General features: G+C 38.4%; 1 protein-coding gene and 1 long non-coding RNA gene across 3 annotated transcripts in view; one reads left to right on the forward strand and one right to left on the reverse strand.

Annotated features, from left to right (window-relative positions):
- Window positions 1-4,565: 4,565 nt before the first annotated feature.
- On the reverse strand, window positions 4,566-21,939 carry LOC112951205. Of its 2 annotated transcripts, XR_003250152.1 has the most exons (5): window positions 21,924-21,939; window positions 21,767-21,817; window positions 21,547-21,641; window positions 11,988-12,155; window positions 4,566-5,883 (listed from the first exon to the last, which is right to left on the reverse strand). It is a non-coding gene; the product is annotated as an uncharacterized LOC112951205 (long non-coding RNA). The 2 variants fall into 2 exon arrangements; XR_003250151.1 differs by having other exon boundaries at window positions 21,767-21,931.
- Window positions 10,256-23,583, forward strand: part of CRB1 (crumbs 1, cell polarity complex component) — an 84,063-nt gene continuing 70,735 nt past the window's right edge. Inside the window, exon 1 of the mRNA XM_026043841.1 lies at window positions 10,256-10,385. Within this exon, the coding sequence (XP_025899626.1) occupies window positions 10,310-10,385 (76 nt within the window). The 5' untranslated portion in view covers window positions 10,256-10,309. The remainder of the gene's footprint in view (window positions 10,386-23,583) is intronic.

Raw genomic sequence — 23,583 nt, forward strand, 5'->3', positions numbered from 1 at the left:
TGGGGAGAAGCCCACAAAGCCTGTACTTCCTCTGTTCCGACATTTTTCCTCTATTTTATTGCCAGTCACCACATAGTCACAAATGTTTTAAATTAGGCTGTGAAGTGAAAGGGTTATAAGATTGTCTGGAGACTTCAACAAGTTTTCTAGCCAACAGTGGTGAATTAGAGTCCATTCCTGAAASCAATGCCAAGAAATTCTTTCAACTAGGCTATGAAAAGACCACCTCAGTTTCCCAATCCAGTTCTCTGTGGGGCACTAACCCGTTGGAGCCTTGTCATACTATTATAGGCGTTTGGCAACTGAATCCTGTTGAGCAAGCTTGTTCTCCTCTTTCCCATCCAAAGCACAGTAATTGAAATGTTACAGATGTGACTGAAATGTTTAGCGAAGCGGGTCAGATACCTACCCCACTCCTTCCAAGAAGTGTAACCCAGGGAAGGACRGGGACAGTTCTTTATTTGGGTGCTCTCCACTTTTTCCTGAGGAAAGGAACTTGGTTCCCTTGCATATGCTGGCTGCGGGTAGGGATTGAGTAAGAATCACAGAAACTAGAACTGAGAAAAACTGATGTCAACCTAAACACTAAACCATTGGATTGAAAATCCATGGTAGATCTTGGATACCCTGTATAACCTTTGCACTTTGAAAATATACTAGCCAGGGAATCCTATTTTATGTAATCGCATCTGATGCAAAACCTCAAGCACCGCAAACTAAGGCTGCACCCTTTCCCTGGAGTTGTACGAAGAGGAAACAAGGGTTTACACCAATTTTCTGTTCTTTTGGGATGCACTTTCTACAGGGAGAATTAAACCTTATATCATGCAGACCATTAGCATCAAACAAGTGTTTCCCTATAATCAAGCCAACATCTGAGCAGAAGTATAGGATCCTATATTAGTTCAGATGATGCATAAGGAAAGAAAAAAAAAAAAAACCACTTTGGGCATACAAAAGTTCCTGAGTTCTTGAGAAGGCCTGAAGAAGGGTTCATGTGTGCAAAAATCCTTATTTTTCCAGCTGTATCAGTTGGATTAATAAAAGATATTGCCTTTCCCTATAAAACTTGTTTTGTTTATAACCTTAGACTATGATGACTGCAACAATATTATAAAATTTCTAGTTAAAAAAAAAAAAAACAGGCTTTCCGGTAAAGAAATAATATTGGCTCTCAAAATCCTTGTATTCTGAAAACGTATGGGATAAACAGCTTGAAATGGTTTCTCTTTGTCTCACATTGCTGCCTTTCCACTGCACTGCACAAGAGACCTGTAAATACTGCAGGAGCGCACTGTGTGCTGAGGCCCTATTATAAAAAACAAGAATTTCAATAATGAAGGGTAGCAGAGAGCTGATGTCACTGTCACTTTTTTCAGTCAACCAGAAACCAATTATCTCTGGCTGACAGGCCAAATTAAATCACTGAGTAGGGAGAAATGCCAGCTATCCTCCCCAAGAGTTAGGTAACTGGAGTTTTATTACAGTCAGACCTGGTTCTGTTTGTTCGGCCACAGGATACAAGAGCCTTTCTAGGCTCTGTAGCTGTTTGACAGACATTCACTGTCTTTCCCCTCTCTCCCAAAGAAAAGCAGCTTGCCTTTTGCATAAAAAGAACATGAAGCTAGGAGTTCTGTCATAAGAGGCCTCAGCTGGRGGCTTTGTGTTGATAGCTAGGGACCTAGGCATTGTGTCTAGCACCCTTGCACAGATACAGTTTTCAGCCTTTGTATTACTTGAAWCTTAAGAGCAAATTTGACATAGTATTAGACTGAGGTAGTGAGAATTTGGGGAGCTGACCATTAGGATTCGGCAGAGCTGAATAAATGAGGCACCGTGCGTGCCAAAGTCCATTCTTTTTCAGTTGAGCATTGCCCTCCATGGTCTCAGGATGATGCAAGGGAGAGATATCTGCAAGGGGGAGAGAGCTCATTTTGAGCTAYCAAGCATACATTATGCCTACGTAGGGATGACTTTAATATTCTAAGCAGTCCATCTATGTTAAAGCAAAGTTCCACATGAACCAAGTTGCCCTCCATCTCTTACCCAACATTTCTTGTTTTGAGTATGGAGTAATGCGACCACAYTATTTATGCACAGAGACATAAAGACCTTGTTGAATTGCATACAAAAAAAGATCTTGCATTGCCAGAGAGGCAACACACACTTCTTTCCACAAAACAGATCTTCTATATAGTTCTGCATACCATAGATCCTGAAATGCCTTTGCTGAGTCAGAAAAGGTCTTTGCTATACAGCATAACATAACATCTTTGCTATACAGCATAATATAGCATCTTTGTTAGGATATCACAGCCAATTTATGGCTGCTTGAACTGGATACAACAGCAGTCACTGGCTTGTGGCACACTTACATTGCCCAACAGAGAATTTGGCTAACAGGTTAAGATGCAGATATGTTTACAGAAACATGTACAATGTGTCTTCTTCAAGAGAAACAAGCACAGATTCACCAGTTGGTTTTGTGAACAAAATATAATTCAAATAAGTTTCAGAATGCATAAGAAATTAGAAGGGCAGAAGTGGCATTTATTCAGGAGACTTGCACACGAAGCTGACAAATTAGCAACACTTTTTAAACCTTTTATCTGGTAATATTCCATATGTACCTCTAACAAGACGTAAAATGCAGGCAGCTAGGCCTACCAGCACAGTGCAGCTTTTTAGAGCTCTTACTTCTCCTTTCCATTGTGATGAACCTTCACATGGTTACAGTTGTTAGGCAATCAAAATTCATCTCTCTGCTCAAAAGGCATCTCTCTGTATTTCAAAGCAGAGAGCAAGATGGAAATGCTATTCTGTGCTGTCCTTAATCACTATCTGTCTAATTCATAGGTGTTATTTAATTTAAATTATAAAGTTAATAGGAACATTTATTTATTTATTTATTTATTTATTACAATACCTTTTTTTTCCTTCTCTCTCTCTGAAAGATACCTGCTAGTAAAAGCAGTAGGATGTTACAGGGTTATATGAACATTTTTCCCCGTCATCGTTCATTTGTCTGAGAGCAAGTTATATACTCTATTATGCATTGCCAGTTTACTTACAATCAGCAGGAAAGGCAGCAGTTGTGAAGTCTTGCAATTCTCTGTTCTGTACAAGAAAAAAACACTGTGTAATGAAAGCAGGAGCATTATATCTGTTTCTGAAGCATCACTACAGCATAAGTGAAATTTTCAAGTCCATCTTTTATCTTAGGTGACACTCATTACCTGATTTCTTAATTATATGTGAATGGTAATTACAAATTTTTCACAGGAAAATATAATTAGATTCTGATATCAAGAGACAGATTACAAGGAAATTAATTACGCTTTCATGGCGCTATTGAAGACATGAAGCAAGATAAAGTTGCTTGCAATGAAAAAAAGTGGTAGTTAGAGTCTGGATTGTGCAAGTGCACAGCATGGAAGAAAGGTGCTTAACTACAAATAACCAGAAATTTAGAGTTAATTCTGCTTGGTTAGTGATGTGGTATGCACCAAAGGCCAGCAAAGGAGCTTGTATAAGAAATGTTTGCAGTGGAGTCATTTAAAAAAAAATCATACAAACCAAAAAAAACCAATAGTAATAATTAAATGTCAACTCAGCTATTAAAGTGCAAGTGTAAATGGAAAAGCAAGATGATGTTTCTTTAGTCATTTCAGCGTAACACTGAAATAATCCTGGAATAATYCTGTGGCCTTTTTGAATTAAAACCAAATGAACAAAAGCAATAAGCTGCCTGCAGTCTTGCTGCTGCAAGACCCATTTCAGTGATTTCTTAGGGTATGGTCAGCTGTATCAGGTTTCCTTCCTGTGTTTGTTTATTTTCCCAAGATTAATATTATGCCCTTTTGAAAAGGTGTATGCTTTTCCAGTAAATATAGCGAAAGGGGTGAATTCGTTCTTAGATTAATTTTATTAGGGAAAATCCATAGAGCACACATAATAGTCCTAAACAAAAAGCCGATAACATTCCTTCTGAAGTATTTATTCTATTTATTTTCACTTCTGTCCCTTTCCACATTAGGATATTGTGAAACATTTCCATTCATTAACACTAGTGTAAGCTTCACAAATCTCAAAGAGAACAATTCTAGATGCTCTGAGGATATTGAGTCTGTTGGCTGTGTAAGGCTCACAGATACTTGAATGCTTGTCTTTATTAAAAATCCCCTATTGTTTGTCCTAGTAAAAACATTTTTAAATTCTGCTTCCGCTAGTACATTTTATTTGAATCAAGATAAGAAGGAGAAACTTCAAAATAAATCTCAAAGTGAGAAAGATTTTCTCTCCTTTGAAAAATACTTTCCTTTTGCCAAACCAAACCAAAGACTGAAATCTTTAAGATTTGTTTACTACCTTGAAAATATATGATGTAAAATGTGGCTTGGATTAGTTGAAAGGCTTGACTGGATGAATCTTAATTTAGGCTTCAGCCTTTTAAAAACACTTTTTCTTTTGGAAAAGATAATTTAATCTCAGAAGATTATATTTTTTAATTTAAAATTGTCAAAACATTTTTTACAACAATTTTGCAATAAAACAGTTTAAAAATAAAGAAATAACCCTCTTCCTTCTAAAAGCCTGACCTTATAGAACCTGGCCAGTTCCACTTCAAAGACTAAATTGTCAGAAGGGACCACCATCTCACCCCATTCCTGCCCAGTTCTCAAGAAACAGCCCTTGCAGGCACTGTTGCTTTGCAGTCTGAAACAATTCTGCTTACTTTATGGTCATGATAGATTGGAGGAGATGATAATTTTTTCTCTTATTATTGCCAGAGACTTCTTATATTTGCATCAAGTTTAGCCGGATATAAAGACTTCTTTTCCTGGCTTGAGTTACAAATGCAACACCTAGTTTCAGAATCAGTGGGGTTTCTTAAGTTTAGGAAGCCCCTAAACTGAATATATGCTGTATTTTATAAAATTATGTTAAATAACCGCAAAGAATGCAGTCTCAAATTAGTTGTTTCTAGAGACAGTGATATAATAAATATCTTTTATGGTAAGGGCTGCATGCATAGCCTTCAGAAAATTAATTTCATTTCTTGACCAATTAGTAGAATGTGGTTATCATATCAATATAAAATTTGATAATGACTTTGGCTTATTGATTTCTGATCTTATTTAAAGAGAGTGTCATATAAGGCCATGTTATGTTACTCATTTTCACTAAATTAATATGGAAATCTGAATTTACTGCTGCAGGAATGAAGGTGGTCAAGCTGACTTGTGCTTGATCCAAAGCTCGCAGCACATCCAAACTTTAAGGTGCATGTAATACATTGAATTCAGCAAGAAACTGCTTGGTGATTTAAAGGGGCCCCAGGACACTACTAGAATATAAATCCATTACAACATCGGTTGTTTCTCCCTCCTCACAGTAAGCTGTGTCATTTCCATCAAGGGGAAATTTTCCTTTCCCTCGTGTGGGGACTCACTGATACCATGTCATGCATGTCATCCGCACTGAAGCCAGTATCACCCCCAGCAGATAAAATAGGTGTGAAATATTCTGAATCAACACAAGTTTGGAAGCCAGGATATTTCATTTTACCTTGTGAACAATGTAATTCAAACTGACAGTCTTTCAAGATCTCGTTTGGTACAAAACTGTGGCATATACGAAATGCATTGGCATTAAGATGAATGCTGTCTTAACTAATGCTTAGCAGAACTTGATATCCCTTTGGGGCACCCAGCACTACCTATTGTTTCACATCCCATAATAYTACCCAGTACTTTAACACAGAGGCCAAGATTTCCAACAGGAATTCCATAGTTGCCAGGACCCATGCTGAGACACTTCAGAGATGCCTGCAGGGAATTTTGGCTTGGCGCTTTCTGAAAGTCGTGTCCTTCAACCGGAAACCTGCAAATTAAAGAGCCCCAAATCATCAGATGCTTTTAAAAATCTTGTCACAAATAGTCAATATGATAAGAAGATAGAAAAACAAAAATAGAGAAAAGGAATCTTAGAGAAAAGGAAAAATTAAGGAAGCTTCTCTATTTTCCTGTTTCAAATACAACTTTGATGGGTACTGAGCTTGCACATTACAGTTCTTTAGAAGGATTTAAACCTTGAAAACAAAACAGGCTTGCTTCATCTGTAAGAGTGGTGAGGCAGAACTAGGGAAAAAACTGATTTTCTGCCCCCCCGCCCCAGCCTTGTTCTCCACCTGTAAAACCAAATAATTCATCATTATTCTCTACACAGAACATTTCCTAAAACCAAGATTCCTACAGCATCGGCTGTGAACCTCTGCATAGGATATTGTCATACTAGCCTCTTCATGGGATAATCACAATATTTACCTAAAGTTCACAAGTACAGTTTGTGTTAAACACAAGTGATTTTGGTTACTGATGAAAATCCTGGCTTACCGATTCTCTTCCCTTTTCTCCTATTCAGTTGTCTGCTGAGGCTTCTGTGCTCAAATTACTCTTGAAAACCTTTAGCACTGATCAGGTGCTATGCTATGCAACATAATAGCTTAAATCTCTTCCAAAATCCTTCAAACATATTACTTACCTATTCAGTTATCTCTCTTAAGATGGAGGGATTTTTTGATGTAAAACCAATACTTACAGTTCTAAGAATTTTTGTTTTGTTGTATGAATTATCTTAGCCTGAAGGAAGGGAAGCAGAGATTTAGAAGAGGATTTGTAAGTCTGTTAACACATCACTATTCTGCTGAAGTGGAAAACATAGAAGTAAAAAGTAAATTTACAAGACATTTTACAAAAGCATTGGAATATTAAGTGCTAAGACACTATTTGCCTCATTTTATGAAGCACTTCTGTAACCTTGACACTCACAGGAAGATGACTGGTACAGACAGAAACTTCACGATYAGACAGTTCATTAATAGCACGGTTCAGAATACTAATAGCAAATTTTCCTCTGCATTGACGAGGCCTGACCTAGCATTCATTTCTGGCAGTGGAATTGCTTCCCTGGTGATATGCACCACACACTATACAGCAAGAACTTGCCCTTTGTGCAAAAAATGATCAAAGGAGAGAATAAGTGAAACACATGTGATRGAGTTCTGCAGGTTCCAGCGGAATCGTACACAAACCTTACAAATTTTGTTTGTTTTGCTCAAGTGAAAAGCACTCAGGAGAGACTCCATATGGTAAAAAACAAACAGCTTAAACTCTTTTCTGGAAATGCAGCAGTTTGTACTTGCTCCTGGGCTGTTACTAGATCAGGTGCCTGCTGTTCAGTGTGCTTTCTTGTGGTCAGTGTATTTACATGGCCATGCAAGTACATGATTAAACATGGAAATAGGCTTTTTGCTGTTTTGGGACATAAACACCTTCCTGTTGCACTACAGCTTTTCCTCCACAGGGCTGTCCAGCCAGCCCTTGCTCAGCATTGTTTTGCTCATTCATAACCGCCCAAAGTAGTACATGGTGGAAATAATGTTAGCTATGAACTGTTTAGTAAATAGTCTACAGATATCATGACCAGGAAGTGTGTTTTTATTTAGGTCTATCATTCTGAGAAACAATCATGTAGCGTTTTCAGTAAATACTAAAGAAATGTATTTTAATGCCCAAAACATGATGATAATATCTGCACTTGATAAGTTCATACAAACATTATCCACCTTTCATAGAAGTAAATATCACTCCACTGCTACTCTCCATACCTGCAATTGTAATTATAATCACCTATAATTGTGTTTGACCTAGAAGAAACAAGATAATGTCAACAAAAATTACACTTTAAATTGGAGTATCAGCAAGCAATCAGGAAACGGCATCCTCAGCAGTGAGTGGCAGAAGATGCACAATTAATTAGTACTGCTGTCATATGAAAGCTGAAAGCAGAGCTCACATCAGGAAACATAAGGCATTAGATATTGACATTTTTTGGCTAGAGAGAAGCAGTAAAATATTTTAGAAGAGATGACTGACTAGTATAGTGTGACACCATACAGCACTGTAATTATTGCAAGGGAGCAATAGCAATAAAAAGGGACAATGCCTTGATAAAAGAAAATGGCAAGAAACACAAGCTTCTGCCCTGGGTAAATGGCATAGCCTCTGACTTAGCTGACTGCAGAAGCTCATCAAAGCTAAGCTGCCCTGAGACAGCATCCAAATTGCATTAAGGTCCTATGTTCTACTGTGTAAAAATGGTATCTATGAGGTATCAGGGCTACTTCAATCTCTCCCCTGTCATAAATTCAAGGGTTTGGAGCAGCCTGTGGTGAGATAACTTAATTTCATCTCTATTAAATCCTAGAATAGCTTGCAAGGAGGAGAACGCATTTGAAGTTGTGAAATGTGGAGCTGAATTTCAAAGGTATCAAAAAAACCCAGCCCTTCTGGAGAATAAAAATCCTCTTGTGATAGCTGGAAAGTAATTCACTTTTTTCTTTTTTTTTAATAAATGAAATTTCAAAAAAAAGAGAGTTGTTCATAAATTTGCCATACAAACTATAACCACCACATGGTTACTTGGTAACAATATAATCTTGGGTTGGTAGCATTTTTTCCTTGTCTGAGCMATGATTTGCTTACAGACTCCATTTCAGTGCTTAGGATACCTTTTTCAGAACTGCAAAATTTGCTTTTCCAYAGCACGCCTTTCAGCTTTATATTTATAACACTTTGGTGGGCCTTTCTGGTCTGCTTGTGCTTTCACTTTAATATATTGAAACTGAAAATCTTCAGATAAGGCATCTTTCAACTAAGAATTGATTGAAATATGCCATATTCATCAGTTTTAAATTTTACTTCTACACTGAAACCCAATGATTCTCTAGTAAAGGTGAAGACAAATTAACCAGCAGTTATAATCAGCATAGAGAAATATATCAAAGTCCTATTAATGGAGACATATTCCACAAATCAATTTGGGTATTTTTCAGAAACATAATGGAAAATATATAAGTTACTTAGATACTAAACATTAGCAAACAAATAATAATGCACTTAAAGTAGGTAATCAGGTCTGAACTCAAGTGCATAATTTAGTCCAGCAAAAAACTTCTCAGAAGGCATAATAATATTTTCCTGTTCACACTGTACTGCTCTTATATGTTACTAAGTAATTTCAAGAGTAACTAAATAGACAGATGGCAATAAGAGGAAAACATCCAAACACATACTACCCTACACATAAGTCTAAGGGATGACTTAAGAGAGAAAGAGCTGAAGAACATAAATAGCTGTTTAACTGTTTATTTATAATTATAGATACTGCCACAGAGCTGCTGTGGGTCACAAGGTTATCAGTGGGTAAGCAGCATTTGCACATGAGCAAAGTGGGGAAAAAAAGGAGGTCCTAGAATATGGGAAAGATGTATAATCAGAGTTGAAAGATTACTTACCCATAATAAGTAACTTTTAAAAATGTCTTTCACAAACCATTTATCATCAAGTTCTTTGCTCAGTGCTTAAACATGTGCTTGACTACAAGACTGTATTTAATTAAATGTATGGGTAAAGTTGAACACATTATCAAAGACTGGCTGAATCAGGGATTGAGATTCTAGGGATTGGGGGTAAAAAAAGAACATCTCCTGTCCCCGTATCCTTACCAGCCCTACTGTTTCTCTCCTGAACCATAAATGTCACTTTCCTGTGAACAGGCAGCTTGAAATTCTAACATGATGCAGTGAAGCTCAGAGCACCTGCACTAACTCCCACTTGTTAAACCCTTTTTGATGAAGACAAAAGTAAATAAATCCAATATTAATAAAAAGATTTCCAAAACCAATCTGTTAATACCTAACTGTAAAGAAATCTGCAAAGAAAAGGAAGATGTTTCCTCTTTTTACTTCATGCTCTAATGGGATGTGATACAGAAGGAATGCATAAAGTGTTTATTAATCAGCTTTATGCCAAAAAATAAARTGTTTTTGCTAGGAATCCGAAGGATCAGTCAAGCTTCAAGTAGAAGCTAACCTGTGATATGTTTCGGAAGCTTAGGCGAGAAGCTCCCCGCGGTGTTTGCTGCGCTGCGTCAGCCCAACGCAGCGCACGAGGCACGCCACCGCTCTGCAACGGGAGCTGGGCAGAGACTCCARTCCAGCGAGCAGAGAAATCTGCACCAGGTTTAAAAAATCACTCCGATCCGCCCAAGTGAAATCCCAACAAGCGCAACTGCCCTTGGAGTCAAAGTGTGTGGATTTGTGGGGAACAGGGTCACCCGCCGGGATGGCAGACAGGGCGCTCCGTGCCTCTGRTGTCAGCTTAGCTGCGGAGACCAGGAGGAAGCAGTGAGGATCAGCACCAGCTCCTTGGAGCACAGACAACTCGGAAGAGGATGTCCTATCAAGATGAATATGGCTCATTCAAGAATTAACTTTCTGCTCATCTTCTACCTCAGTGTTTTGCTGCTCATCCATCTGAAAAGTAAGATTTTTCGCTTTTATTGTCGTTCCTAACACGTCCTCTGGAGAGATGCTAGGCATGGACTTCTAGCAGGAAACTTGTTTTATCAGGAGATTATAAAATATTGATGAAGATGCCAAAAAGTCTATAATACTGTAAGTTGTTTATGCTTACTGCATATTCGCTTTCCTGATCTTTGCGCTCAAACTTTTTTTTTTTGGGGGGGGGGAGAGACTGAAAACAGTTTTTAGTATTTTTGTTCACATAATGAAAATACTATGTTATGAAACACATAGGAAGTAAGAGGTACCTATTTAAAGGAGTTTAAAAACTCTCTTTTGGTGAGATTCATTGAATGTTTTTAAACCTATCTGCTTAAACTGCAGATTAGCTTATCTTTTGCTTAGGCAGTCATGCTTTCTATGTTGTTCATCTTATGCATTCTGGTAGCACTCATTGTTTTATTATGTAATCATTACTGTATTATGCTTTAATTAAAACATCTAGAGAAATCAGTTATTAAACAAATGTGCTATATTTGGTGTTCTAAACTCCTCGATATGAGAGGATACAAAAGTCCAACTATTTTTGTTGAGAAAATATTTTCAGCCAACTTCCACGTAAACAGAAGTAGGCTAAAATACTGGGTTTGCTTGCTAATTTTGGCAGATGGTTGAGCATAAATACAAGTGAAGGAGGCTAAATGGCCTCAGCTGGCGAAGCTGATAAACACGTTCATGAAAAGCAGTAGCTCTTGAACATGTTTAAAATGAAGACAGGAGGCTGGGTGCCTATTTGAGAATGCCATTCGATTTGCGTCTGTTGAATGTGAATTGCAATAAGACAAAGCTCGGAGCAGCTGCCATTAAACATGAAGACTTGGCATTAACGTACAGCGTGGTGTAATCTGGGTCACCTTCTGTTGCTGCATCACTCGAATTGTTACTTGGACAGTTTACAGACCAACATAAATTACATACCGAAAAGCAAACAGATGCAGAGAGATCAAGCAGCACTGTAAAAAAGGAAAACCCAAAACAACGACAAAAAAAACTTTAAAGCATAGAAGAAAAACATAAAATGTCATAGAAACTCTTACTCTTTTATGCTAGTAGTTTTCTTGCTTGAGAAGCTGCTGACATCAGTCAGYAGTGCCAGAATGTTCTTTTCTAAATTATCTCGCAACAGGACATCTCCTGGACAAAAGGGGCTAGATCTTCTACTTCTTCCCCCCGCCAAATCTGTGCACTGTGTGATCAACAGCAGACTAAAGCCTTGTATGGAAAACTCTGAGACAGAATCTAAATATAACAAAAAATCTAAATCTAAGTAACTAAAATGGTGACAATTAGGAAATTTCATTTATACATGAGGCAGGCAAATTAAAGCAACATAAAAACACTGAGGGAAGAGGAATAACAATTTAGACACTTACAAATTTAAGAACGTCATGTTAAAAACATTAAACATAAAACATCGCTAGAGTGTAAACTGCAAGAAAACAACCACGCATACAAGATTCAGCAAAAGAAGGTAATCACAAGTTTTTGTTTTGGCCTTGGCTGAGCACAACTTAATTCAGGGAGGCAAGGGAGATAAAAGCTGTTATAYGTCATCTCGTACCTTTTCCTTTGCACAGATGTTGCCTGGGATGACATTTCAGATGCAGCAGGAGTTTTTTCTGTGGCGTCCAAGCATGTGTCAGACTCAAGCATTAGGGCTTTCTAATGTTCTCAGACTGTTACAGAGTGATGTGTGCTGTTACAGACTGATGTGCTCGAATGGAGCAATCTGTGGAAGACAGAATCAGGCTCAGGAACCTGTGTACAGTAAGTGCAGCATATTTAAGAATCTTGTTGAGTGCTTTCACTCATGAAAGTTTGTGTGCCAGAGCTTTAAAATTGCCAAGAATTAGCAAGAAGATAACTGTGAACAGATAAAACAGAAATATAAACAGAACAATAGACTGTATTTATTTCCTTACTTAAAAATTAAAGCTGAGTGACCAAGATATAAAAGTTGAGGATGTATAGTATACTACTAGTATGTATAAAAGTTTGTTTCTTACTCATATTTCTTAATCAATTCACTGAATTTATCTTCCCTCAACGGATTCTAATCTTAAATCAGATTAAGATTAAATACGTACACATCAAGTTTTTCTTATAATTGGTATATTCTACACAGTTTGGGAAATAAATATCTTTTCCTATAACATTCCTACTTGTAATAGGTTTTCCAGCTCGTGAATACTCGGAGGTGGTTATTGGTGTAAGTAGACTGAGACACATCCCATAGGACTGGTAGAACAACAACCATTTTATAACAGCTACTAATTTTATAGCAGATGCAATGAAATTAAAATATTTTGCAGGTGAGAAAAGGGGAACTACTTCAATCTAACCTACCAAGACAAGGACTTTGAGACAGTTGCAGTGAATGGTTTTAAGCTAGAGCCTGTCTGCAGCCACATTACCTCTCATTATTATTGATTTCACAATAAGGAAATTTCATTCAGAATTACTATTAGGAGTAAATTCTGTTCTGTACTATTCTGTTGGGTTTGCTGTTGTGAACAAGCCATATTTGCACTCCGTTTCCACCTCTCTGAGATACTGGCGCTATGCAAATTTTCCCCATGGACAAGCACTTTTAATCTCTTGCAACTGTCCCCATTCCTCACTACACTTCTAATTAATGCATAATTACTGTGCTAGGAATAAAGCTCTACTTATGAAGAGATTTGTGGCTTTGTCCATGCCACTTGTCCCTCCTGCACGCTCAGCTGATGCAAGTAGCTTCCCAGCACGGCATTGTTAGAAGGAACATTTGATGTGTTCGTAACAGATACGAAGCTTCAGTAGAGCCTCATTAGTCAGCTGTGCGTTGCCAAAGCCAGGCCTGCCAGAGCTGCAGTCAGCAACATCTAAGCACTGCTCCCATGAGGAATGCTGCAACCTTCCCTCTGTGCTACCTGACATAGACTGCACCCATTTCATATCATAAATGAAATATCCTAGCTTTCAGATGCTTGCCCTAAGTGAGCTCAGAGCAACAGCTTCTGGAGTCATGCATAAGGTCTTCTGTCCCCCCCACTTTTAATTGATATGCCTCATTATGGATAATGCCTCTGTAACTGTAAGCAAGAGAAATCCTAAGATGATGATATCTGGCCTTACATTTTCCAGACAAAGAAGTCACTTCTGATGAACTAGATACCTGGGAAGTCCCATCCCTTTGCAGTCCCATACCCCTTTTCCTCTATTCAGGAGGAAACTCAGATAAAAAAGTAGGGCTATTAAAAAAATGCTCAAATATTGACATTCAAATTAGATAGTCACATCTTGAAAAAAAATATGTGAAAAGGCAGTATGGTAGCAGGAACATGACATGCAAGATGCGGGAGACTAATCAGTCCACTATTCAGGTATCCACTTTTGAGAATTACTATGAGAAAGAGACAATTAGAGAAAAGCTGGAGAGAGAGGAAAAATAGAAAGACATTTAGAAAGATGTGACCTATGATGAAGGGGCCAAGGAAAGAGAGGCCAGAGGGAGGGCATGATTACAGTCTTAACTATGTAAAATAAAATGGCAATCAAGGAAGACAACATGGTCCAATGTCCTCCATGACCTTCAGAAGGGTAGATATTACAAAGTAAAATGTTTTAAAGGGAGTACGGAAGGGTTAAATGAAACGTTAATGGGACTTTCCTAATTGTAAGGATACTTTTCTTTCAGTTCTTGCATTATCAACAGAATTGTTGTCTACATTTAAGTTAGAAAATAGTTCACCCTGATTCTTTGACATATCAAGTACCTACTCTTGATTTTCAGTTTCTTGGGTTTAAAATAAGCAGCCCTGCACTACAAGCATTGGTTACACTGGGGACTGATAGACAGTTTGCCTATCAATCTATCAGACAGTTTGGTTTCCAGATTTTTAGGTCAAATCACTTGGAATAAGAGCCAGCTAAGTACCTTTGATCCCACTGTTGATAGGAGTTTGGAGCCAGATGCCTCTCAAAGATGCTTTTATATATATATATATGTATGTATATGTATATGTATATATATATGTATGTATATGTATATGTATATATATGTGTGTATACACACACACATATATATTTATATGTATACATTATATATACATATATTTATATGTATACATTATATTTTATATATAATATATATTATTATATATATTTTATATATAAACTATATATAAGTATATATACTTATTTATGATTCACTTTTTAATACTAAAAAAAGAATTTCTCAATCTCTAGGCAGCCTTCATTATTTCCTTTGCTTTTTGTACTTGGTTCTAAAAAGAAAAGAAAAAAAAAGATATTTACACTATTTTCTTAGGGGAGACTTTAAACCTAATTGACTCATCTACAGTCACAGTCAGCAGGTAGCAAGCAGATAAACCTACATGTATTATTTTCTAAATTGATATTAATTTATTGGTTTTATGGACCAGCATGTTTCATCACTCAGATCTCCCTGTACTTTTCCATTTTCTCAATTATTCACAGTACAATAATCAGGAAACACCTCTCAGTCCATCAAACTGAGGAGGAAAAGTAGGGGGAGACATTTTTACAATCAGACTTTTATATTTACTTTATATTGATGATATTTTACTCACCCATAATATGGGTCAACAAAAAGTTGCTTGGTCTTTTTGACAAATACTGCAGTGGACAACCCTTCTCTGCAGGCAGCTCAAGTGCTGTGACACGAACCAAGCAGCTGGGACCGGAGCTGGAAGGGGCAGCTCCAGGCCCCAGTGAAACGTGTTCCTCTCCAGGCATCAACAGAGCGATTCTGCGGTTGCTGCTGCAGCTTCAGGGTTAGGGCAGCTTCTGCCTGCCTGAAGTCTTGTCAGTGGGGACAGGGATCAGAATATTTCTGCAGGCAAGGATTTCTGTGGGTGGAAAAGGGGCATGAGCTGCTAACCGGCTGTGTGCAGCAGATAAAATCCTTGTACCTCAGTCACGCTCTTTCCTTGACAATTCCTGTTCTCTGTCTTTGGGGTTTCTAACAGGGCACAGAGCACCTCACTAGTCTGTCCCACAAGGTTCAGGCCTTAATTCTGAATTTGACTATAATACCTCACTTTAAACACAAGTCACAAACTTTGGAAACAACATAATTGTTGTTTTCTAAGCAAAGATTTAGAAAGACCGACAGTCATGACTGTAAGCAACTAAAATTTAAGTGGCCTGTATTAACAGATAATCATGGCAGAATTTCCCAAACACTCAAATTCTAGCCTTGAGAAGCCATCTACACAGAGCAGCAGCTTCCAATGTGTTTTRCTAAGCAAGTAAAGTTAGAGCTTTGCGACATTTTGTTTGTGTTTAAAAAGAAGTTTTAGTACAGCCTAAGCATGCAGGAATCTGAATACAGCCTAGTGCCCACACCCCTGAAAGACTTGACCAGAGTTTGTTTTCAGGAAAAAAAAAAAAAAAAAAAAAAAAGTCTGCAATATAACTCACCAACCTCTTAAAAGCAGGAAAAGGAGCCTCTGAGAGCACGTCAGAACTGATACGTGTCACACTGCTGCTGCCTGGATATCAGCCCCCTTAGGTGCAGGAATGGTGGAGCTGGGTTTGCACCACGCCGAGTCCCAGCTCATGTGGAGAGGGAGAATTATTGGTTCAGGCACTGTGCCGCGCTCGTGCTGCTGAACAGCACCTGGATCAAACTGTGGGAAAGGAGTTCTGTCTGCACCCATCTGTGTTTGTCCTGTTATTTATACAGGCATCTCTGCAGGGAGATGCATTTTTGTGAATATGTGGACCACACAGTGCTCAACATCCCACAGCAACCAGTTGGTGATTCACTTTTTTAAGGAAGAAGAGTTAACTGAAGTTCAGATTACATGCACGCTTCCATAAATATTGATTATGGGCCACATGAGATGCAATTCAATTAAAAGGCTAAAGATGGGGAGTCTACAGACCATGCAGCATGTAGTTCAGTTTTGACTCTACTGATTTGAGAGCTACAAAAATGCCCCCAACACTGCCAGGCCCGAGACAGCTGATGGCAATCCTAACGGCATCTAGTTCTCCAGCACCCTCCTCATTTTCCATTGCTAGCCTTATGGAGGGGTTAGGTGTAGCACAGGCACAAGGCTCGTAGGCCGAGCATGTGCAGAAGTAGCAATGACAGAAGCAGATAAGGGAGAGACACTGGTACATCAGAGATGAAGTCAGAACTGCAGAATGGGAGGAAGATGGACAGGACTGTCAAGGGTTCTTTCTGTCCCCGAAATGCAGAAGTTAAAGAACGTAGAAAGATTTACTTTAATTTCTATCTTAAATGTAGGAGAAGGTAAAAAACAAGTTTGCAGGAAAGATAATATAAACTTCTTTTCTCCATTTGCTTATTTGGAGGGCTACATTAGGGCATATCCTATGACAGCRTAATACAGTGTATACAGTGTATATCCTACAGTATAACGGCAAAGGGCAAAGAGAAAACATCATATAAGACCCAACAAATCAGACTTTCTAGATAAACCTACTTTCTCTGCTAATCCATCTGTTGAAGTAATTTTCTTTTTTCCACATTAAACAGTGCTGACATTTGCAGTGCTTTGTTCACTTCTAATCGTGCTGAACGTTTGCAAGCCTCAGTCTATGTAAAAACACCCTCTGCTTGATGTAACAAGAACTATCTGTTCTCTTCCCTCTTGAGTATCTTACATGTCTGATTCAATTTACTCTAACATCTAGCAAGTTTGGAGCTCATGGGAAAGTGCAAGAAGAGCAAGTTGACTAAATCAATAATTTTGCATTCAAATGACTGTTCTCACAGTGCACTGAATTTCCTGAAGAGCAAGTAGACATCACATAACTTCTGCTGTTGTCCAAGGCAGTGAAAAATAATAAAACTTAGAAATATTTAGGTGCATAATTTTAATAGGATTAAGTGGGAGCAGAAAGGATTGTCACTGAATATCCGTGAGGAATCTGGATAAAAATCTTCCTTCTGCTAAACAGACTAGATGATCTGACAATGATCCAGTGCTGGAAAGAAGGGAGGTTGGAAGGAAAATAATGAAGTTCTGACTTGCACGCTGCAGAAAAAAATTAGATCAGTTCTATCATTTCTACTATAGTGCGAAAACTGTGGGAAATCCTTCAAACTGAAATGTATTTCACTTTGAGGTAGAGCCCATCAGCTCGTAGATTCGTGTAGGCATTTCCTGCTCCTGCAGATCTCAGCAAGAATTCTCTCTGCCTCACAGCTTAGGAAGACAGACCTGCTGTATCCCCCAACCTGACAGGAGTTTTGCTGCAGGTAGAGTTACATATGTCATAGTGCCTCTGAGAGACATGCATAGCAGTCAACAGACTTGATTCCAGGTTAACTTTCTAAGTCCACTGGCTTCAGCAAATTTGCTGCTGCACTGTGTCAGAACCACCATGGTTGCTTTACTTAACCTGGAGGCTTGTGCTTGCAATCAAGAATGGTTTCATTTCAAGTGCACGGAGAGTTACGTCCTTTGAGATACTTTCTCTGCACGAAGATGCAGTGAAAGTAGAACTGCATTCTTTAATGTTCATTAAAGAATTTGAGGGCTTGGCAATGATAATTTTCAGTTATTAAATCTCACCTCAATTTAAATAGAGATGTGCTGCGTTGTCTATTCCACAGACAGATGAACCATTTACTTACTTTTATTAATACGCCTACAAACAGACAGACAGCTGGGAGACTGGTTTTCATGTTTTGTGATGGTTAGCATTTCATGTTTTTGTGAAAAAGCAGTCACAGAACAGGAAATCTCCCGTSAGTACAAAAAACAACAAGAAAAACTTTAATTTTTAGGTACTTGACCGTGATGCAAGGTCCAGCAATTCAGCCTTTCATAGTGCAGTCATGCCTTGTTCCAGCCATTACATGCCTCATTTCTGTTAATCTTTTCTAATTAGTTCTACTTCCCAAGTGAAGTCTTGGAATCCACTATTTTTCTGTGTTAATAGTTAGGGCTTTGCTTTCTATATTGAGGATCAGTCTGGCACTTCACCTTGTAAAACTAATTTGTCCTCCCAATACTTAGAGTTGTATATTTAGTTCAGGTTTAAACTCCTACAGAGACTTTTACTTGTTTCAAAGTTAGCAATACAGTGCAGAGCTAAAATTGTGCCAAAAGCCAGCAGAGTGAGGCGAGTGGGAAGGAACAGGCTTCTTAAGGATTCTTCCTAAAAAAAAAAAAAACCACTATATGAAATATTTCTGGTATATAACTTTTTTTTTTTTGGTAACTTGTAGACTCTTTTCATGTAGAGATCTTTCTCCCTTTTGTCACGGAACGAGTGGTGGCAGGGGTGATAATCCAGGAAAAAAATAGAATATATATGTTCTTAGTCACTGACTTGCCATCTTCTGGACTTCTTTTCAGGATGATTGTTCAATGGCAGAAATTACCAGAGGCACCTATTGTCTGAGGTGCAAACTCTAGAGGCAGGAGGCACCTGGACCTCAGGCAAAAACAACACTCTCTTCCAGCTCATGCCCGATTCAAGACGATAGACTATTTTCAGACTAACAGAACTTGCAGAACTTGAAGGGTGCAGAGACGGGGACAGAAATCAACTTCCAACAACACACTGTTTAAGCTAATTGTATGGGAGTGCTGTCCCAAACAGCAAATAGTCATAGCATAGCAATAGAAATGCTTGTTGATCTAAAGTTATCCTATGTTTGCTTTCTTTTGTTTCATAGGCAGCTAATCAGAAAAAAATGACAACTCTCAGCCTTCTTCCTTTTATATAGATAGATAAGTAAATACAATACTCAAGAAGTACTTAGCATTTTTATGCTTAAGTTAGTTCATTCTCCATAGCTGAAGATATCTGAAAATACTACTCATTAATTGTTTTCTTAAGTATTTTGAAGTGCTTAAGTGCATTATTACCTGGAAAATTTTCAGTAGTTTTTAATAAATAAAACACACAATTACGTAGAAGTCCCTAACAGTGTTGTTTTTCCAGATGTGACATGGCACTGATTAGCATCCATCTAAACCCTCAGAAGTCTGGTTATTTGCTCTGAGGTTCAGAAACAGGTCAGAAAGACTATGCAGACCCTGCATTTGCCCTAGTCCTGTGAGGAGCGAGAGCATATACACAAAGAACAGCTTCACAGACTCACTGGGGGACCAGTGGTTTAATTTTAAACCTTGCAGACTGCTCTCGGTGTTGTCAGCCCTTGACCCTGCAAGAGCCTTCAGCAGGGCTATGACAGAAGTACTGCCTTAGAGCTTTACTCTCAGAACATCCAGCAGCCTCATGCAAGCTGTGCGGCTGCCCTTGTTCCCCTCCTTAGAACACCTCTCTCCTTTCCCAAAAATATTTCAGAAAAAGAAGATGCACTGAGGGCCTGATTTAAAGATGTGCTTGAATTCTGCACTTGTGTGCTAAATATGTGCTTGAATAAGAGCTGCACTTTTCCTTGATTTTATCGAGGGTGTGTGTCTAACAGAAATTAATGTGCCAGGCATTTAAATCAGAATAGAATCCTTTTGAGAGAATATTAGAAGCTGGAACATGTCCTGGAAAAACACTTGGAGAAAAAGTGTTTGGTAGAAAAGACATCCCTGTAAATTGCTTTTTCAGTCGTTAATGCTGAACTGTCTTCCAATTGCACCATGCTCATACTCATGGTGCAACAACCTAAATATCTGCACTTTATTCTCTCTGTCTCACCTGGCTCACAGTAACCATGATTTTATCATTGAAGTATTTTCTCAGCAGACTATTCTACAGAGCACTGACAGCTCTTTTCTCCTTCCCTCCTTTACAGTGTCTTCCTTATATATTTTCCTTGACATTATCTTAACATTGTGTTGACATTGTTCTGACTCTTATGAAAACTTAATCACTGTAGCAAACAGCAGTGGCGAGAAGAGAAAGGAAAAGTGCTATGAAAATTACTAAAGAAAATGGTAAAAAAAAAATGCTAGTAAAAGCAAGACCTCAACAATCATATCTGAAGAAACTTAAATAAAAATTTCTATATAAAAACTTCAGTCAAGGCATCTCAAGGCAAAGTCAGGACAATTACAGATTCCATATCTGACGTTCATAGTTTCTCGTCTAAGTAACAGCCTGTTTCATTACTGTGAATTCAGGTCCTTCATGAAACCTCATGAAGGCATTGACCTACTTTAGCTCAACATCATTTAAGAAAGATATCRTCACCACAAACTCCTTTCATGCTGACCATCACCGCCACTAAAAATCTTGGGCTTACCGAATTCTGATTTTACCCGGAGTCTTTTGCAGTCCTGCAAACCACCATTTCTTTGGGGCAGAAAAGATCTGTTGGACCTCCATAAAGCTCACTTCATGACCTTCATAAAGTAGATTCAATCCAGCTAATTACCTCACATCAGTGTATACAACTATGATTTTTGCATATATGCAAACCACATGTTTTGAGTAAACAGCAGTCAAATCAATTGTAAGTGATTGAATGATACAATTTTACATCATCATAAAGCAGAGCTTTTTTCATTTTAATTCAGTGCATACTAGGACATGTTATTACTGGAAATTGAAAGCGTCATAGCCCCTGCTGTAATCATTTTCTTCTGCTTGGCTTTTGCCTCAATCTGGGCTAAGTCAGGAGAGCCGCAGATGCAGTCCCAGTATAGAGGTTAGGAGCATTTTACTTCTACACTGGTTTAAAGACCAACAGAGCACAAGCTTTGTGACCTAACACAGTAGGAAACATGAGACTATTCCTCCTCACTGTAGTATGTCCGTGTAACTACCCACCTTCTGTGATCCTAAGGAGAACACAAGACTAAATAAGATGAAGACAGCCCCTTTTCTCCTGATTCAGAACCAAATCTGTGCAGCAGGCTGGGCAGTCGTGGCAAAGGTGTATAAATTGCTGCTGTTCCTGCTCACTAAATTTGGCTTCTGAGCAATCTCTGAGGTGCTGAGATTGCACGTCACCTGTGTGGGTCAAGTTAAACTTTGTGTTTCAACACCATGACAAAATTCCTACCAATTGGGATGGAAATTTTGATCTATAGGAACATCTTTCCCCTTCTACATTTTTGATACTTAGAAGGATACCTATGTATTCCAACCATTCTATAAAATTATTTTATACTATATATTCATACATGCATGCAGCCTCTTACCTGAGAAGCGTGGTGAAAGCACATCCACCACAAGCCAAGAGGGAGCTCCTCAGCAGGGCAGGTCATGTCCCTCTGCAGCTGGTACATAGGGCTCCCTGCAGATCAGCAAGCAGAGGTTCTCCAGAGGGTGCATTCCTGCAACTCTTCCTCTCTTGTCCCCAGGTTCATTAGAGAGCAAGGAGGGCCTGGAGCTCCTTCTCTTTGCCATAGAGCCCCTCACCTTTGTCAGAGAAGTCCCATGCCTTGGTCCAGTCAATGAAGTGCAGCTACCCTGTTCCAGAGGAACCAAGTTTCCCTAGCAGGGCAGTTAGGCCAGCTAGGCCTAATCCRAGGTGCAAGCAGGTTGACCTGGTGATTGGTACTGAAGTGCTACTTACAGAGCCAAGTTCCTTCTCTGAAGTCTCCTAAACTGCAAGGCCAGGCTGGCAATGGACACCTGCATGATTTAGTGTGGAGCTGGGCTCCAGAGGCTTAAGGAACCTTAGCTCCCACCACCAGCTTCCTAAGGAGCTAAGGAGGCTCTGGGGAGCCTTGGAGCTAATTTTTAATCTGCTGACAGATGAGCACCCATCAGCTTGCAGCTGGCTCCGTACATTAACCACAGCAGGCAGAGGCCCCCATGGTTTGTGAACTGAACTTTCTCCTTTCCCAAATGTAGTTTGTGAATGCCGTACATGGAATATATTTGTATATATATCTGGCATAGATATTGAAGATTGCAGCGTAAAGAAAAATACTCATAAAAGCTTCTTGCCAGAACTTGGAGAAACAAACCTCACTCAGTTAAAATATGTAATTTTTGGCAATACTGAATAAAAATGTATGTAYGTGGAATGAAAGCAAGTTGTGAACTTGAGAAAGAGTGATTTTAGAAGAATAACAGAAATTATTAAAACAGTAGTATGACTGGATTCATTTGCTTTAGAGGAAGCTTTCTTAGATTCCTTGACACTAGTATTTGTGTTAAATTTGTTTTAAACAACCATCATATGTACCCATAGTATATGATTGCAAAGCTACTACAGGTTAGTGACTGAGGAGAAAGAATTAAGAACACTCCTAATTTTAAAGTTTTATTTCTTAGGTGGGTAATACTTGTATAATTACCCTATTACCCTAAATATTTAAAAATATTTAAATAGCTTACTGTGTAATAAGTATAACAATGATGGTAATTCGATGTTAAAGTATCTTAAATGTGTAACTTCCTAGCAAAACAAATCAATATATCTAATGATGAGCATATGATACTAAGAACAAAATGATGTAGCTTACAAATTGATGCTCATCTAATTAATTTTATGGTTATGATCATATATTGAACCAGGATAACCCAAGCTTGCTTTCTGTCAAAAACAGAATAAAGGGAAAACAGTCTGAAAGTTATTAGCAGAAATAACATGTTCCTATTTATGCAAAGAAAAAACTGAACTTTAAATGCAGCTGCCATAGATCACTTGAAAATATAGGGCTGGGTGCACTTAAGATACAGACAGGGCACAAAGGAGAGGACTCCACATAAGTGCAACCATTTTAGCTAACATAAACCATAGGCTCCATGCCCCATCGGAGAGGTGATGCTCCAATTTCCCTGGCACTTTAAAGGACAAATGTTTTAACAATTCTGCAATATTATGCGTACAAGACCCCTTGATCATAAATGGAATTAAAATTGTTACTGCAGACTGCCATGGTCAAATCAATCCCAAATTGTCTTGAGAAGATACCACAGCTGAACCTCTAATTAAGTAAGATAGTTCATTCCTTATAAGTCAGACCCTGTTTTGGTAGCACAGTAAGAAAATGACTTGTTCTGTCCACATCTATCTATAATTAATAACCCCAAAGATCAAAGGAAATGTGATCCTAGGAGAAAACTGGAGAATGCTCAGGTTTAAGTCTATTCTGTTTTTTTTTTTGGGGGGGGGGTTGGGAAGAAGGAGAGTAAGTGGAAGAGATATAAGAATAGAATTAGGAAAGGAAGGAGTGTCAAGGGGGTTAAATCTCTCRTATAATTAGATGAAACAGTTTTCTCAG

The sequence above is a fragment of the Nothoprocta perdicaria genome, unplaced genomic scaffold (assembly GCF_003342845.1).
Source record: "Nothoprocta perdicaria isolate Ctin4 unplaced genomic scaffold, notPer1 scaffold_34, whole genome shotgun sequence".
Taxonomy (NCBI): Eukaryota; Metazoa; Chordata; class Aves; order Tinamiformes; family Tinamidae; genus Nothoprocta; species Nothoprocta perdicaria.